The 17,619-nt window shown below is 33.9% G+C and overlaps 1 protein-coding gene across 3 annotated transcripts in view; it reads left to right on the top strand.

Annotated features, from left to right (window-relative positions):
• The window catches only part of LOC109066161 (inactive dipeptidyl peptidase 10-like), a 40,915-nt gene that overhangs the window by 1,964 nt on the left and 21,332 nt on the right, over positions 1-17,619 (top strand). The window contains exons 2-5 of one of the 3 annotated variants that reach the window (XM_042713493.1): positions 11,245-11,362; positions 12,374-12,469; positions 13,578-13,672; positions 14,706-14,777. In XM_042713493.1, the coding sequence (XP_042569427.1) occupies positions 11,245-11,362; positions 12,374-12,469; positions 13,578-13,672; positions 14,706-14,777 (381 nt within the window). Of the gene's footprint in view, positions 1-11,244; positions 11,363-12,373; positions 12,470-13,577; positions 13,673-14,705; positions 14,778-17,619 lie in introns of those variants that run through there. The other 2 variants (XM_042713494.1, XM_042713496.1) reach the window with 2 other exon arrangements.

Raw genomic sequence — 17,619 nt, forward strand, 5'->3', positions numbered from 1 at the left:
GATATAACTAAAACACTTAAGAGCGTTTTAAATTGTGGCATTCTTTTCACGCCACAATTAAGAAAAATGAAGTCCAGGATATTACTGTAATACAAATTTAATTCATAAATCAAGGTTAGTGTTACAAATATTTCCATGATATCCATATATTTCAACACAGAAATAATCTTTTTATTGTGAATGTGCGAGACTCATTGACAGATTCATTAGCCTCTGTGGGTAAATTACAGGAAGAATAACAAAGTGCAGTAAACGGTAAAACTATTTGCACCACAAACCAGAGTATTCATGATTACAATAATAAATTAAAATAATATGATAACAGCATTTGCAACATCAAGAAAGCATAACAAATTGTTCTTAAATGCACAATAAGGTTGATATAAACATAAGTTAAATAATATAGCATTATATTTGCATTATAGTAATGACAATGGTGATTAATTGTTGTGAAAATAACATCAACAATGCAAAAAATATGAAAGGTCCTACAACAGGTTATATTTTCTTAATTTTCCTTTGAATTTGGGCTGAAATATAACTGTTCATGTGTTTCCCCATATAAATATTATTTTCACGTCCCTTTCAAATACAGATTATACTCTCATCTGTACTCCTTGCCAGGAAACACAATCTCTAGAATACTATTGCTCCTGGTCAGTGTTTGCACAGTAATTCCTGCCGCACTGATAAACATGATCACCTAGCGAATGGCGTTTATTTCTGAAATGTTTATATAAGAGCCTATTCTAGAAGGTTGTTAGAGTGTAAGGGAGTGTGAAGGAGCAATGTTTTGTCTCTGTGGTTGCAGATGACTCATATGATGCATCTTTAACTGAAACATAATCAAATCACCACCTCTCTTTGTAGTCACCAACTCATTTGCATGTATTCTGTCTGATGCCATGACCATTTAGAGCAACCTGCGTGCATAGAGTGATGGCAGTTAACGGCCAGAGAACTGCTGACATGTCAGCAATGACAAAATGTTATTTTTGCATTTGTGTTAGAGAATAAAAAAAGAAAAGAAAAAACAAAAGTTAAGTGGGTGCACAACGCTATGACTGTCTCTGATGCCAAATGCAAGATAAAGAGATATCATAGAAAAATGCAATATGCAAATTCTATTAATCTAGTAATCATTGTCTTTATATTTTATTAGCATGGTTCTATGGAGTGAATGGGACTGAATACAGCTCTGTTTCCAGCAGATAAGAAACACCCAGAGTAATTAGTTTCTTTTGCATTGTATTTCCCCCTTCACATCTGAAAATTAATGTTCTGCACCATTCCTGTAATTATTTTTTTTCCTAACTACTGCACTGATGAAATTCATTGTGCAATTACACACTGTATTCAGTTAAGGATAAATTTCAGCAAATTATTTCAGATTTGTAATCGCACAGGATATAATATTATAATGCATTAAAATAAACTAATATGTAAAATAATATAAAATAAAGATATATTTAAATGTTTTTTTATATATATTTTTTTATATATATAAATAATACATAAATAAAAAAAAAATAAAAATAAAAAATAAAAAAAAATATAATATAAAATAATGTATGAAATATTGAAAATATATATATATATATATGCATAAATAAATAAAAAATAAAAATATAATATAAAATAATGTATGAAATATTGAAATATAAATGATATTTCTTATGAAATATAATATATCATGAAAAATATCTTAATATCATACCATATCATCATATATCCTTTAATATAATGTGAAGCATGTTGTTAAAAAGCACACACTTTGGCAACCACATAGTAATGTTCTGGCAACTACTCTTTTGCATGATGTCCAAAAAATATGTTTAAATCAAATAATATTAAAATGTTATCTGGAGCAAAATCCATTGATCCATTTGTTATCCATCAGAGATAAATATAAGGAAATTCTATTTTACTGTATCTTTTCCTCAGATTATTGACAGGTAGAAGGTCTCCTGAGACAGCGACCACTTTGTCACCTGCTTGAAATGTTAACATGAATGAGGCCATGCGGGAAGCTCATTAATTATGCAACTGTACATTGTGTCATTGATTTGAGCTGCATAATAACCTTTCTAGCCTTTCCCTTGTTTTGGCTCTATTCATGAGGAGCTGTTTCACAGCAAGCGTTCACTATTCAGGAGGTTTTGGATCAAAACAGTTGGCTGGAGATTGGTTAGTGCGGTTCCTCTTTGCATTTTCAAATACAGAGATAATTTTTCAGTGCACTTTCTTCTGAGCATGCAATTTAGGATGCTTTGAAAAGTGTGATTGACTGTGATCAGTTTGCTCAGAGGGAATGTATATCTGAAAGAATATGACTGCAGACACCTTCAGTTAGATGTTATTTATTCAAAATACAGATTCGTTTCTGATGGTAATATTTCACATCCTAATGCATCTAGTAAAACCAATGCATCTCATTACCGTGAGAGGAAAACCATGATATGAGCTGACTTTGTGCTATCCGCTTTAGGCACGTCCTGACAGTTACTCCTAGACTGATTATGATTGAGTGGGCTTTCTGTTTGCTTGAAAGATCCTTAATAAAGCATTCTATGTCTAATATCTTTGTGAGTAAGGCTTAGTGCTTCTCATTGTTATAAATCTAGCTATAGATGCCAATTAAATGTGAGTCATATTTCTTAGACAGTATTGCCTGACAGCTGTAATGATTCATCCCCAAACATTCTGTTATGCTGATGGCAGCAGTTTATATTCATCAAAGCTTTTGCTTTTTTGCTTGCTCATTCAGTGCAGATACATGTACTCCATTAATGTCCACGAGACAATCTATACCTCAGAGATCGTGCAATATTGTATTATTGTGTGTGACCCTGGAGCACAAAACCAGTCGCTGGGGCATATTTGTAGAATTAGCCAAAAATACTTTGTATGGGTCAAAATGATTGATTTTTCTTTTATGGCAAAAATCATTAGGACATTAAGTAAAGATCATGTTCCATGAAGATATTTTGTGAATTTCCAACTGTAAATATATCAAAACCTAGTTTTTCAATAGTAATATGCATTGCTAAGAACTTCATTTGGACAACATTAAAGATGATTTTCTCAATATTTTGATTTTTTTGCACCCTCAGATTCCAGATTTTCAAATAGTTGTATTTCGACCAAATATTGTCCTTTCTTAACAAACCACACATCAATGGAAAGCTTATTTATTCAGCTTTCAGATGATGTATAAATCTCAATTTCAAGAAATTGACCCTTATGACTGGTTTAGTGGTCCAGGGTCACATAAAGCCAATAAATATATAATTTCCGTTATATTATATATTCAATATCATATATATTTTATTTATAATATGTATTATTATTAATATTGTCATTAATAATATAATATTGATGATCAATGTTATCAATATGATCATTAGACTATATATGTAATTATTTAATTTTTATTATTTATTAGTAATAGTATTTTTATTGTTATTATTTAAGCTATTTGCATTTCCATTTCTGTTCTAGGCTATATCTAATTGCTAAGCTATGCATTTTTTACTTGAGAAGGAACAGATGTTAGTTTTTACTGAATTATTCATCAGTAAATTAAATTAGTTTTCCTCAGTGGCATCAACATTGCCACTAAATGTATATGATTACTATGATCTTTGTTTATGATTATTGTGATCTATATGGCAATGGCCTATAGTGGGTATAGAAAAGAATCACACCCTTTTACAATAATCACATTTTGCTGCTTTGTAGTCTGAAATGAAGACGGACACAGTTTTAGTTTTATCCAGCTGTATTTACTCAGTGCAACTTATCCAAGTGAAAGATATGATATCACCAACATTCATAACTTCTATTACCCCCCTCGAAAAAAAAACCTCAAGAAAGCTAGATTTGCTGCACAATTAGGCCTAATAGGCCTAGTATAAAAACACTCCTAAGAGTCCATCAACAAATGTGACTATATTAGAGAACATCTCAAGCCCATTTATATTTGTATTCAGCGGTTGGTGCTTAAATTGCAGTGATTAGTCAGACAATTTGCGTGCAGTGATCTTTCAAAATGAATTGTGGGAATTAGCTTCCTCTCATTACCATAGTGAAGGCAAAAATGTAGAGCCCTGTCACATAGTACAACGCTTACTTGTATTCTGAGATGACTTCTCTAAATCATTTAATTAATTGTCTAATGAGGATTGGGTCACTCTTTACATTATAATGTTGAAATGTAATTAAATAAGCAAGCAAGCAATGTGTTAAATAAATTACATTTACTTAAAGGTGAAGTGTGTCATTTTTTTCAATGATAAAATACTCGTTCTCATTCTCAATATATATATTTGGTACAATATCATTGATGTATTTCATCATGATTTTCATTTCAATTCATTATGTGTAAATTTGATACAAATGGTTTCAGAGAATTCTAGTCACGGCTCATAAACGTGTCATTCTTGTTTAGTCATATTTGACATGTATGATTCACTTACTTGCATGCTGAACACCATCTCTGGGATATTTTCCTGTCTGTAGCTAGTATGAGGGAGACAGGTTTGTGGGGGCTGTCGTGTTCCATCCACAGGGTTCTTTGTGAAGCTGAGGACCTGTGGGTTGTTTGAAAAGTGAAGGAGGGCGGTAAGACTTTCTGATGGCACTGCCGACACTGTCATGACTCTGGACCAGAGCTGTACTGTGGATGGATAATGAAAGGTCTGTAGGAGCCCTTTCTCCACCTCCTCGTGTTATGACATCCTTCCTATCCGGCCTGTGACAGCTTCTGCGGGAGCAATATAAAAGAGTGCCATAGCAGCATAGTCTAAATAGATATCAACAACAGGGATTAAAAATGTGAAAAAAATTATATAATTCCATATTCAAAAAATGCAACAGAGGAGAAATTGTGTTACACTACATTTGCTGGTGTTGTGAAGTTGCACACGGGGGGTTAGTGTATGTAGGCTGTCCTGGAATTGTGTTTTCAGTTTGGATTCTGTCACGGAAGCTGAGCATATGGAGTTCACCATATGTTTGGCACCAATGTGTTGCACTCACATCAAGAGCAGGTCATTATGACTTTTGTTTAGAGACCGAATGTTTCAGTTTGACCTTGTTTTTAATGCTGTTAAAAGTGAAGCATGTACATTTTTAAGAATATTAACACTGTCTGTCTGCAAGGTTACTGAAGTTATGTACTGTATGTTTGTTTGTAAGTTTATTCATTCTCAGCATTGCATTGTTCTATGAATGTAATTAAATTTTTACTGTATGTCTGTACTTTTAGTTTACTTTTTTGCTTTTAGTTGGGACTATCTTTGGGCTATTGAAGTTTTGAATTTTTAAGATTAGTATTTATTTATTTTGTCCTTTTACCTTTGTTTGGTATGCATTGTATGACTGTTACTTATTATTATTCGTATTATTTGCCTTTAATTGGGATTAATGTTATCTGTCAGCAAGAATATGGGAAAAAATCTGAGAAACGTCTGCATGCTCGATTAAACTGTTTCTCGTGCTCACGGTATACCGTTTCCTGTTTATTTTCCGTGTATGTTCATTTCCCGTGCGCAGATGGATATTTCAGGATAATGCAAGAAAGACCTTAAGTGCACAGCCATCTTTAGAATTTTGTCTTTGAATTTCTGTTTTTGTGGTACCTCTAGCATCGCTGTTTAATTAACTGGTGAAGTGCATTTACCTGTTGTAGAGTTAACGAAAGTTATCATGTGCATTGTAATGTTCGAAGCAGATGTCATAACAAATGTCAGAAGACAGGATAGAATTTAAAACAAGCTGTTCATTCATTATTTAGTATAACCTTACCTTCATGCTGTGGAAATACAAATCGAAAGACAACGAGCGCAGCGCTGAAAAGGGACGGAGCTACATAAGCTCTAGAAGCTCCATAATTAACATTATAAAGACTGTTCAAATAGGTGCTGCTAAGGTGGTGAGGTGGTTTTTGTAATTTGTGTGTGAGATGTTAGGCAGGCATAACAACAGCAATTATTTCCTAGCAGCAATCAGTGTGGTGCTGGAGTTGATTCAATTATGTCTGTCTTAATGTGGGTTGTTTGAAAAAATCTTCCAAAAAAGAAGAAAGACTTGCTGTCAGTAATGTGAATAGACTTTTCATCCTTTGCCCCTGGAGATGTTTTCTAATTGAAACAGCCTTGTACATCAAAATAAACCATTTGTGTTCAGTGCTTACTATCATTCAGTATATGACATTCAGTATGGTGTCTAACTATTTTAAACACATTCAACAATTTAATGCTCCTTATTTATAAACAGCTAACACTTTGACAGAATAACACATTTAGGGGCACATATATTTTATGGATATTGGCTATGGCTCCATCCATTCAGTCAGCATCAGTCATCACGATTAGACATGGTGTGGCTCCAGTCAGTGTAATGAATTTGTCAATATTCATTTCATACTGTATGCATCCATTTACCAGTCCTAGCTGATATTTACTGGATTGCAGGCCATTTGTTTGCCCTCTGGGTTTTGAAAGACTGCCTTCATGCAGGACTCCACCATATGTTCCAGAACTATGCAAAGTTCACACTCATCTTATTAACTCTGTGATTTAGCTTAAAGTGATTTTTCATCAAGACCAAACACAGTTCAGAAGTTCCCATGAGTCTCATTTATGAATTACTCCGTCCCCACAGAAGCGGACAGAATCCTTAGAGAGCAGAGTGTAAAATTGTGCTGTTGCTTCATTTAATGTTTTTCAGCTGGAATGGCAAACATCAGTAAAGTGAGAAACTCAGACATCAGTGTGATGTATGTGTTTACTTCTTGTTTTCTGACAGGAGTAGCATTCATATATAAGATTGTTGCTAAGTTTGTATTTTTTACTGATTGACATAAGGATCAAAAACATTTATGTTCAAAAGCAATTCTTATCAGTTATTTGAAATGATTTTCATTCTAAGCATTTTTTTAATCTGTCTAATATGTAACTATTTTAGACTGACCAAAACTTCTTATGATTCAGTCGCAAACTGAGAAGTTTGTTTTTCAAGGTACTTTGTGACTTTTCTTACATCATGAACAAACAAAAAAAGCAAAACGTTGACAATTTTAATTTCTTGATTATTTGATATTTTCTAATAGTGATTTTATAATTTCAAAATATAAAGCAAAAAGTGGAAATGAATGACTAATAAGCCACTAAGTGCTCCTCTGCTGCCACCTACTGGTTATAGTGGTAATTTGATGTCTTTTATTTATGTATTTATTTTGCATTAGTGTTTGTTTACAGCGTTCACATCATCCAAACATTTTGTTTCTGCTTTCTACCAGAGCATCTTCACACATTACCACATTGCTCTCAGAACACTAACATTAGCTCCCCGCTCTCATTTTAATTATTTCCCGCAGGAGTTCCCCTCACTTCCCTTGGTATCGATCTCCTCTGCTAGTTCTGAGGTTTGGTACGTTAAGGTTTTTCTAACGTGATGTACATTATCGAACCTCTAGGCATGTTTCTTTCACTCCTATTGCACGGGAGCATCTCTGATGAGATTGTCGCCCACGCGGAAAGCCTTGCTTTCTGCATTGCAGGAGTGGCACAATGTATGTGAATGACAGCTTTGTAGAGGCGCTGCTCTGTGTACTGAGCGCCTGAGTGGAATACAATGAGAAATCTGTCTGTTTGGGACCCTGCCCGGCCGAAAATGTGTCACTTTGACATCACTGCCAGTTTTTTTTGAAGGCCAGCCTCTGTCACTTTTTCTCCATGGCTCTAATTGTCACCTCTCTTTTCACAAAGGCTTTCAAAATCGTTAAATTTCTTGATCTGGAATATGGGATTTTAAAGAAGGCAGACTATTTAGGACATGATTTGAGCAATCAAATTTAAGAGTTGGAGATATAAGTTTTTTTTTTTTTGTATATTAATTTATTTTTTTTTTTGGTTGAATGTTTTTTTTTTTTTTTTTTAACAAAAATATTGAATAAAGTGATGCAGTTAGTTTTGAACTGATGAAGCATGATTTAATTATTTGTTGTAAATAATTGGATCTTTTAGTTTGCATCTTTCAAGACATTATTTTTAAACATATTTCATTATTTTTAAACATTTCTAAACAAATATGTTTTTTCCAAAATATTTTTATATTTTAAAGTAGCCTTAATATTATTATAATAATAGCCTGTTTTTGTTGATTTGTTTAGTTTGAATAATAATAATAGTAATAATATTAATAATAATAAAATAAAATAAAAATATTATTTTGAAAAATAAATTATTATTATTACTATTATTATTTTGAATAATAATAAATATTATTATTATTGTATAGTTATATTGAAAAAAAGAAAAAATATTTTCCTTATTTTTTCTTTGATCATATGCTTGCTAAAGTATTTAGTTCACTTGATTATCCAAATAAATAAATAAATAAATAAATTAAAAATGATAATTAACATGTAATAAAAATTAATTCAATTAAAAAATTTTGTTTTGGTTTGTCAGCATTTTTTATATTGTTGTGAATAACTGTTAACAGAAAAAATTGTTCATATCTCTGCATCAGATGGGGAATTCTCTCCCAATATAACACGCATTAACATACAAGTCTGATGATACTCTCTCATCTGTGATGCAGGGTTCTTCCCTGTTTCCCAAAACAGTGGTCCTATCATCAGTAGTATCATTTCAGAGCTCAGGGGACCTGCGGGAACCAAGCTGATGAAGCTTTAACACAGTACTGGGCTCTCAGCCTGTAATGAGAGAGACGAAATGAAAACAGTGTCAGTATTGTACAAAATAGTGTAAACAAATTTTGTTAATTGTGTTTTTGTGGCTGCCACCGTAAATATATGGGGAGTGTGAGTGGGTCACAAGCTTATACTGCAAAATCAGCATCATCTTAATCTGTATTATTATTTTTTTTTTTTTCAGTTTAGTTTTCCTACCCAACTGTGTAAATCGTATTAGATCTCACTAAATGATGTCACATTTATGCTTAATAAAAAAAAAAAAAAAAAAAAAAAAAAAAAACAATTTAAGCAAAATTGCTTTAATTCAAGTTACAATTTCTTTTTTTAATGCAGAATTTTAACGGTGTACAAACATTTTTTTTCAGGGTAGCAGCCAGTATCTTTTACCCTGGTCTGAGACCATTGTTGGTTCACATAATGAGGAAGTTGTGGATCTCCTTGATGTAAGGGAATGACTTATTAAAGCACAAGTATTATAGATTTGTGGAATCTGAAAATAGGCCAGTTGTGTTGTGATTCTTTTTTTTCCTGCTGCACGAGTACAGATAGATTTATCAGACACTATCAGCAGCTGTTTTAATTGTGTGGAGCAGCCAGTGAGATCTATTAATAATGAGCATCTGGCTAGAATCCATGCTGGCAACCTCTAAAGCTTTTGAAGTTATATTTTTGTTTCACAACAACGAACGGCATCCAAGAACTCTTCCAAGAGGTTCTAATTAGACTTTCTGAAGCTGTGAATTTAGGCCAAAGAAACATTTTCCTTTTGTATAAGTTTAAAATATTTATTTTTTATATTAAAGTTTGTGAAAGCTATACTTATGCCTCTAATAATTGTTTCCAAACAAGTTTTCCAAACATACTACAATACTAGTGTGCTGCTTATACTGCACAGTGTACGCTAAATACTGTAATAGAATTCATATAATTTTGAGAAATGATTCCTGTTTTTCTGTCCCTGGATTTAAAATTGAGAATTTGAAGCAGCATCTCTGATGGAACACAGTGACTGAATCTCAAATCTCTTCATCAGAGACACAGATTATATCCACGCATTTCTAAATTACTGAACTTGCACTGAATGCTTGTACAATAGTTAGAGGAAGGTTGAGATTACGGTTTATAAAGTTTTAAATATGGGACGTTTCTTTGCACATCTCTTAATCATCATTGTATTGCATTGCATTGCCCCGCCCACAATAAAAACAGACTTTGATCATAACATCAAGCATTTTGAATGTTATCTCGAAAACACATAATATGAAAAGAAACATACAGAGACAAAATATATATTTATACACAATAAAAATATCACTGATTTACATTATAAACAGAATTTATCATTTCAATACCAAATCACACTGTAAAGCCAGACATGTAACTATTTTTTTTTTTTTGCATATGTCTGGCTTTACAGGGTAAAAACAGTTGTGTGATACATTATAAGTTATCATCTTGTTATCATCTAAATTGGTTTTATATATATGGTATATATATATATATATATATATATATATATATATATATATATATATATATATATATAAAATGTAAGGACTTGATGTGAAAATCAAAATAAACATTCACATCAGCTTTTAGACCAACTGCAGTACAGAGCTACCAGTCAGTCAGAAGGTGTGCTCTTTTTGTTCTGAGACAGCTGAGGTTAAGAAGTCTAACTGGATGCCGGCTGGTTAAGTTATGAGTTCTCTGCTAACACAGATCTCTCATTCACCTTTACCCCTGAGGGAAGGTGAGAAGTGTGGCTTCGCTTCTCCCTTTGAAACCACAAACATAAGACACAGAGATAATGAAGACTAAGTTTTCTGGACAGTCAGTGAGTATACACTTACTCCATGGTCCACCAGTAGTGATTTTCCACTAGCCTTGAAGTGGCTGTTTATTGTTCTTGATTATGACTGATGGTCTCGTAACCGTCCCAACCTGCCCGTCAGATACACTGCTGTGGTTATTTTTTTTTTTTTTTGCTTCAGCCTTGGCTGTCAAAGAGGCATTCTGGGAGCTGAAAACACATCTAATATACTGTTTCATAAGAAAACTCTCACTCGTCTCATCCATTCGGCTTTGTTCAGTTTCGAAAAACAGTCGAGAACACGTCTCTGCATGCTTCCAAGCCCTGAAACGCCAACCTCGTCCCCCGCATAGCGGAAAATGACACCCCCATGCACACTTTCATGTACATAAAGCTGTTATAGGTGAAATGAGGCACTATTCGGTGTAAATTAAGACACAACAGAATTATGAGACTCAATTAGCTTCTCATTTTTCACTTGAGGAATTCTTTTCTTGCTGGTTTTATGAAGGAGTGCTCTAAATAACAGATTTCTGTCAGAGTGAGGTCCTTTCATTCTCCCCCGGAGGGTTGCTGCACTGATACACACATCTCACATGAAATCCCTGCTCTGAGGCAGTGCAAATGAGGCAGCACTAATACATTCTCCCGGGGCGGTGCAGAGATGAGGGGGGAAAAGTTAATGCAGTTGCTTTTGTTTTTTGAGCAGGACCTCGGAAGCATGGGAGGACCTCCTCGCAATTGGAAGGGAATTGGGATAGCCATGGTGGTCATCCTGGGGGTCATGTCTCTGGTCTCCCTCTCAATTTTTCTGCTCACACCTGGTAAGACAGAGATCGATGGAGTAAATGAATATAGACTTAATCAAATTTGAACCAAGGATAAAGAAAGAGAAATGTGAGATCAACTCAAATAAGTGAAGAAAGAGAAATGGGAAAACAACAGAAGATTATAGAGGATTATGTGAGCGCCAGACATCCATTCACAAACAAAAATACAAAAACACTAGTAGAAACAAAGCAAGCAACACTCAAAATAGATTTTTTTTTTGATGCTTGCTCAGTTTAGCTTTAAAAATGAGTTGGTGCAAAAAAAGTTTTTGTCTTTCTATAACAGAACTTTGCTTAATCCATTTGCATTAATCCGACATTTGCTTAGTCTGACTACCTACACAATTTTTGTTTGTTTTTGTTCACTAAGCCTTTTTATTTCCCAGTGTGCTTTTGGGGAGACTGGAAAGGGAGAGTAAATGTTGAAATTAAGTAAATATTTTATTTATTTTTGTGCGAGATGAGAAAAGGTAGGCTTGTTTGTGCTTGATGATGTGTTTTTTTTTTTTGCTATATTGTGAGTTGGGTACAAATGGTCAAAGCCATGTTTTACCCACTTTTGCCAGTAGGTGAGTTTTCATTTTGGGCCCCGCTCACAACAGAACAAAAGCTTTTCTAGATCCCTACATAACAGAACATTAAACAATAATATGTGGTTCTTTTCCCCTCAAATTCAGCAAATAAAACCAGTTGGCTGCTTACTTTGTTTATACTAAATACACTTAATATTTTTGTAAAATCCTATATATTTCTTTGTGTAACATTATTGTTAATGAAGAAAATACAGAGTGCATCGCTAAGAAAAAATATTTTCAACATGTAGAACCACTTTCCATAATTTGATTCAATTTTGTTTAATTCTCATTTTTTACAGGGTACTTCATTTGCATCAGTAGCATAAATTTTTAGTTTTGTTAAACAATCCTGTACATTCTTGCTCCAGACACTATATTTTCCTCAAGAGTTGTGGTTGTCCTCAACTGACTACCTGATCTTGTATTTCAGATGAGTCTCACCTCCTGCTGCTGTCTCGTCTCACTCTAGAGAACTTGGAGAGCGAAGATTTCCGAATTCATGACCCATGTGCGACATGGCTAAATGGTGAAAACTCCTATTGTACAAACTGTTTAAGGGAATGGTTTAAGTTCATTCGTTTAGGGCTCCTGGAGTGCAACAATTCATTGTCTTGTAATGCAACAGGAGACCAATGTGTTTTTCTGCTAATGGTTAAAATGTTTGTTTTATGGCATTCATTCAGGCTGCCTTTCAATTCACATTCAGTTTGTATTATATAGCATGCAAGATATGGATTAATGCATCCCAAACTCTATGATATTCATAACAGAATTCTTAAGGTGCTTGAATGGTATATTACTTCAACTTTAGAGTGTACATTCTTGCATGTTTTTGGGCTAATATTGCTCACAACACCTTTCTGTAAAAACATTGCATCAACAGTGCAAAAGGTTGTGGGTTCAATTCCCAGGGAACACAGTGTTTATATTTAGATTTTAAAATAATTTAGAAGTAATCATGGGTGATTTATAGATTTTTGAGTCTCTTATGCTTGCCAATGCTGCATTTATTTGACCAAAATACAGTGGTAACTTATCCATTTTAATATATTTTGAAATGCAATTTGTTTCTGTGAAGCCAAAGCTGAATTTTCAGCAGCCGTACTCCTGTCTTCAGTGTCACATGATGCTTTAGAAATTATTCTGATATGCTTATTTGGTTCTAAAGAAACCTTTCCTTTTACTAGCAATGTTAAAAATGGTTGTAATGTTTTTTTTGTTGTTTTTTTTAAAAGTGTGATACATTGTTTTTCTTTGAAAATAGAAAGCTAAAATGTACTGTTTATTTGAAATAGATTTTTTTTTACATTAGTTTAAATGTCTTTACTGTCACTTTTGATCAATTTAATGCACATCCTTGTTGGATAAAAAAATAGTCATGGTATGATAGTGTATGTCCATCATCAATAAAGTACATGCTCTTTAGGATTTTTTTCCTGTGGCTCAGTGGTAGAACATGTGTTAGCAGCGCAAAAGGTTGTGGGTTCAATTCCCAGGGTCTGGAGCTCAGCCTGAATGCACTATAAGTTGCTTTGGATAAAAGCCGCTGCAAAATGCAAAATGTAAATGGATTCAGTCTAGGTGCAGGTCAGTCTGGAGCTCAGCTGTTAAATTTTGATCTTTGTGTTTAACAGAGAACGAGGTGTCACTTTGCACACAGGAGGGTCAAGTTTTAATCCACAATCTCAGCACCAATCTAACTACCACGTTACTGGACAACAGCACCCTGGTGAGTGGATACATACACGTGCATGCACTCACATAAAAGACAGCAACATAGTAAATAAAGGACATGCAAATGCACACATACAGTCTTCTCCTCATCTCAAACCACCAGTGTAAAGCAGCTCTCTGGAGAATTATTACTCCCTTGAGGCATGTGAGCGGGACAAGACATACAACTACATTAGCTCCATTCTCATGGAACCTCACAAATAGGTCACTTCATAGAAAGAGAGAGGGTATGGACTGGTAGCTAAACATCTTTGAAGAAAGAATCAGAATGCTGAAAAATAAGCAAAGAGAAAGCGAAAATAGCTTTTCAGCATTACAGGCTCGACAGTTAATGCTCTGTCTTTTATTCCCATTTTCTGTGCTTCTCCCCAGTTAATCCCATAGCATGCGTCTTCAAAGAGACTGTTTCAGCAGGGCCACACTTTGAACATTGCGGCTGGGTGACACTGAGAAACATATATAGGTCATTGCCTCAGATGCTCAATGAAATGTTGTTGAGATGGCAGATACTTCTTCTCCCCACACTGTCAGCATTGTTACTGTACTCTCGTCACGTTGGCTTTATGCCCCAACGATGTCTACCCTCATTGCACTTACCTCTTTCATGATTTGCAGCTGATGGGAAGAATACAAGTTGAGCTCAATGCCATATTGATTTCCACAGAAATGTTTCTAAAACAAATAAAAATTGTATTTGTGTTAATACATTTACAATGGAAGTCTATGGAGGTAGGCATTTTGCCAAAATAAATGTTAAAACACAAAATATAGAAGCCTTAGTATAATATAATATAATGTAATATGTAATGAAGACTAGGGAGTAAGCCATTGTATAATTATTTAATAACTAATTGATAATTCATTTCTTCCATTTTTGAATACATTATACAATGTTTGCTGCTTTTTTTTTTACACAAATTATTGTCTGTGGTAACTTATAGCATGCTATAGATGTGCGTGATAGAGCTTCATTTGTTCTGAACCCAAATTATTATTTTAAGGTGTTCTTTTTTTGGTGTTGGCTTTAGGATCTAAAGTCCATGAGGTTCCAGGTTTCAGCTGATAAGAAGTTCATCCTGATGGCTTATAATATCCACCATGTGAGTAATATGAACAGAAAAACATCAAGAAGCAGTCTCATTTCTGCGTTACCTGTCTGTTAGAGAAAAAGAGGATTTCTTTATTGTTTTTCTTTAATGTTCTTTATTGTTTTCTTTATTGTTTCTATCACCATGCAGAATCATATCCCAGTTGGACCACAGAGCGATTTTGAGAAAATCGCTTAATAATGTATGAGGTGTTGCCTATTGTATGTAAATATGATAAATCATGTCATATATTTTATTTAATAACCTATATGCACTTTTATCCTGCAAGAATTGCCACAAAAGGATACTCAGAAATGCTATTTTTAATATCGTATTATCTAGAGGAAGATATCACCATAATTTTATATGCTTTTGAAGAGGGTCAAAGTTGTAAATAAAGTATTGGAGCATGCTTTACAAAAAAACACTATTTCGGTATTTCAGTTTTACCTTTAATTGAGTGTTCTACTTGACATTTCTTGATTTAATTATTTGTGAAATTTACAAGCAATTTCTGAATGAAATTTAGTATATAGACTAACCCTAGCCCTAAAATAAAAACCTTGGACTTTACATGTGTAAATTAAACATTATTTAGTCCCCGTCATTTTCCTTGTAGGAATTACAAGATAGATCCCCACTATGTAGTTTGGGCACATTTGGTTCACACAAAGATAGCAAAACCTGACAGATGCTGTGCACGTATTGATAGTACATGCATTTTTGTGTGCTGCTAGCTATTGTTACAAGAGTGAACTACATCTTTTATCTATTGTACTGGACAAAATCTTTTTAGACTAGCAGGAGAGACCACTCACGTTGTCCATAATTTCTGCAGCATGTTCATCACTGAATGCTGCTATGATCAACAGCAAACGTGGAAGGAATCGAATATTCTGACACAGAGGATCTGGGGTGTAAGAAAGAAGGCGGGATACAGACAGGCAGTGGGAGAGATGGAAACAGAGAAGAGGAGCTGCTTGGTATTGAATTGTAATAAGCATCACACTGGGGCAAGCCTTTGTGATTACAGCAGGTTTTAGTAACTGGCTGAAAATAAACAACTTGTAGGCTATTTGTCTGAGCAACCACAGCAATCTGTAGTTCTTATCCCCCTGGTGAACCTCCACTTCAGAAAATAATCATCTCTGCAGTAGTGTTCTCTCTTCTCAAAGGAGGACGATGAAACAGGGTGTAGACATGAGTAACAGAGAAAAAAACAGGGTAAAGAGGGAAAACAGGCAATGAGTGAAAACACTGACAGTATAATCCATATTCTTTTTCTCCTGAATTGCACTTGCACTCTCTCTTGATGTCTCTTGTGAATATTGCTTTTTGTTGCTGATTAAAATGGGTTATGTATTGTGCACCGTGCAATCTGGTGAATGACGTACACATTTCATTTCACCCCAAAATCATAAAAATTAAGAAATTGTTTTTTTTTGCATAAGTAAAATATTAAGTAAATCCTATTTATTACTTTCAATTTTTTTTTACAATGATGAATCTAAGTTATTTTAATTTATTTTATAATTTACATTATAACTGTGTACTGTCACAATATAACTGTGAACAACGTCCCTTCACAGTCCCCTCACAATGTGGCTGCACTTAAGCTGTATATATAAATATATAAAAAACAAGATATAGAGATATATATATATATATATATATAGAGAGAGAGCGAGAGAGAGAGAGAGAGAGAGACACTCACAGACACATATATATTATATATATACATACATGCATACATACATGCATACATTCACACAAAATCTTACCTTATTTTCCAATGTAACTGTAAATAATTATATACAAAATTTTATAAAACTGATGTTGCGTGGGCTATTTTACAATAGGAAAAAAATTGTAAAAGTGTACCAATACAGGTTTTAGCCATTTATAATTCACATATATGATATTTGTAAATTACATCTGTTTATTATGGATAGACCGAAAAAAAGTGGCTAGTTTGGCAGAATTTAATATGATGGAAGCAAGTTGTGATGTGCTGCAGGTGTAGACACTACTAGCACATTTACATGCACCTTAATAACAAATTAATATTTAGTGTTGAATAATTGATCTTTTTAAAATGTCATGTAAACACTTTAGTGACATGCATTGACAGCAGATGAAATTGATCTCTGTAGCTAATTCTGGGGGAGTCATTGACTGTCCATTGCCCCTGTTAAATAAAGAAATAATGTTGTTTAATTCTGTAGACTTTAGCTTGACCATGTAAACCCCACTGTAGCTTGATTAGAACTGCTTATGTAAATGTACTGACTACTATTCTCAATGCTTTATAACAGTGAAAAAGTTGTAATACAATGCAACAAATGCTACCACAACATTTTATACAAAAGATTAATTAATTTTTTATTTTTTTTTGCATTGCTTGGGAATTGAGATAAAATATGTTGAATTTTCATGAAAAAACTGCAAAATGCAAAAAACTTGTATGGTCTTTAAACAGGAATTTAATTCCTTTCTTTTGATGTTGCTTCCTATCTCACAGGATAAATGATGCCAATCTGTGTGATCACATCTGCAGGGAAACACGGGATTTCTCTGTTAGTACTCCACCTCCTCTAGTCACAATCGCTGTCTCTTTTCCTTACCCCCCACCCCCCCAGCTATCTCTAAAGAATATGTGCTGAATAAGTCATTACTCAGCCCAATTAAAGCTCAACTAAATGAACTGAAGTTGGGTGGAGGATTACATCGACTGAAGAAGACGAGGATAAAAAATGATGTGACCTGCAGTTGCCCTTAGATCATGCTGGCCAATCGAAATCAATCACAGAGACGTGATGTGTGAATGTGTGTGGAGAGATTGGAAAGAAACTGG

This window comes from Cyprinus carpio, chromosome A23 (assembly GCF_018340385.1).
Source record: "Cyprinus carpio isolate SPL01 chromosome A23, ASM1834038v1, whole genome shotgun sequence".
In the NCBI taxonomy this organism is placed as follows: domain Eukaryota; kingdom Metazoa; phylum Chordata; class Actinopteri; order Cypriniformes; family Cyprinidae; genus Cyprinus; species Cyprinus carpio.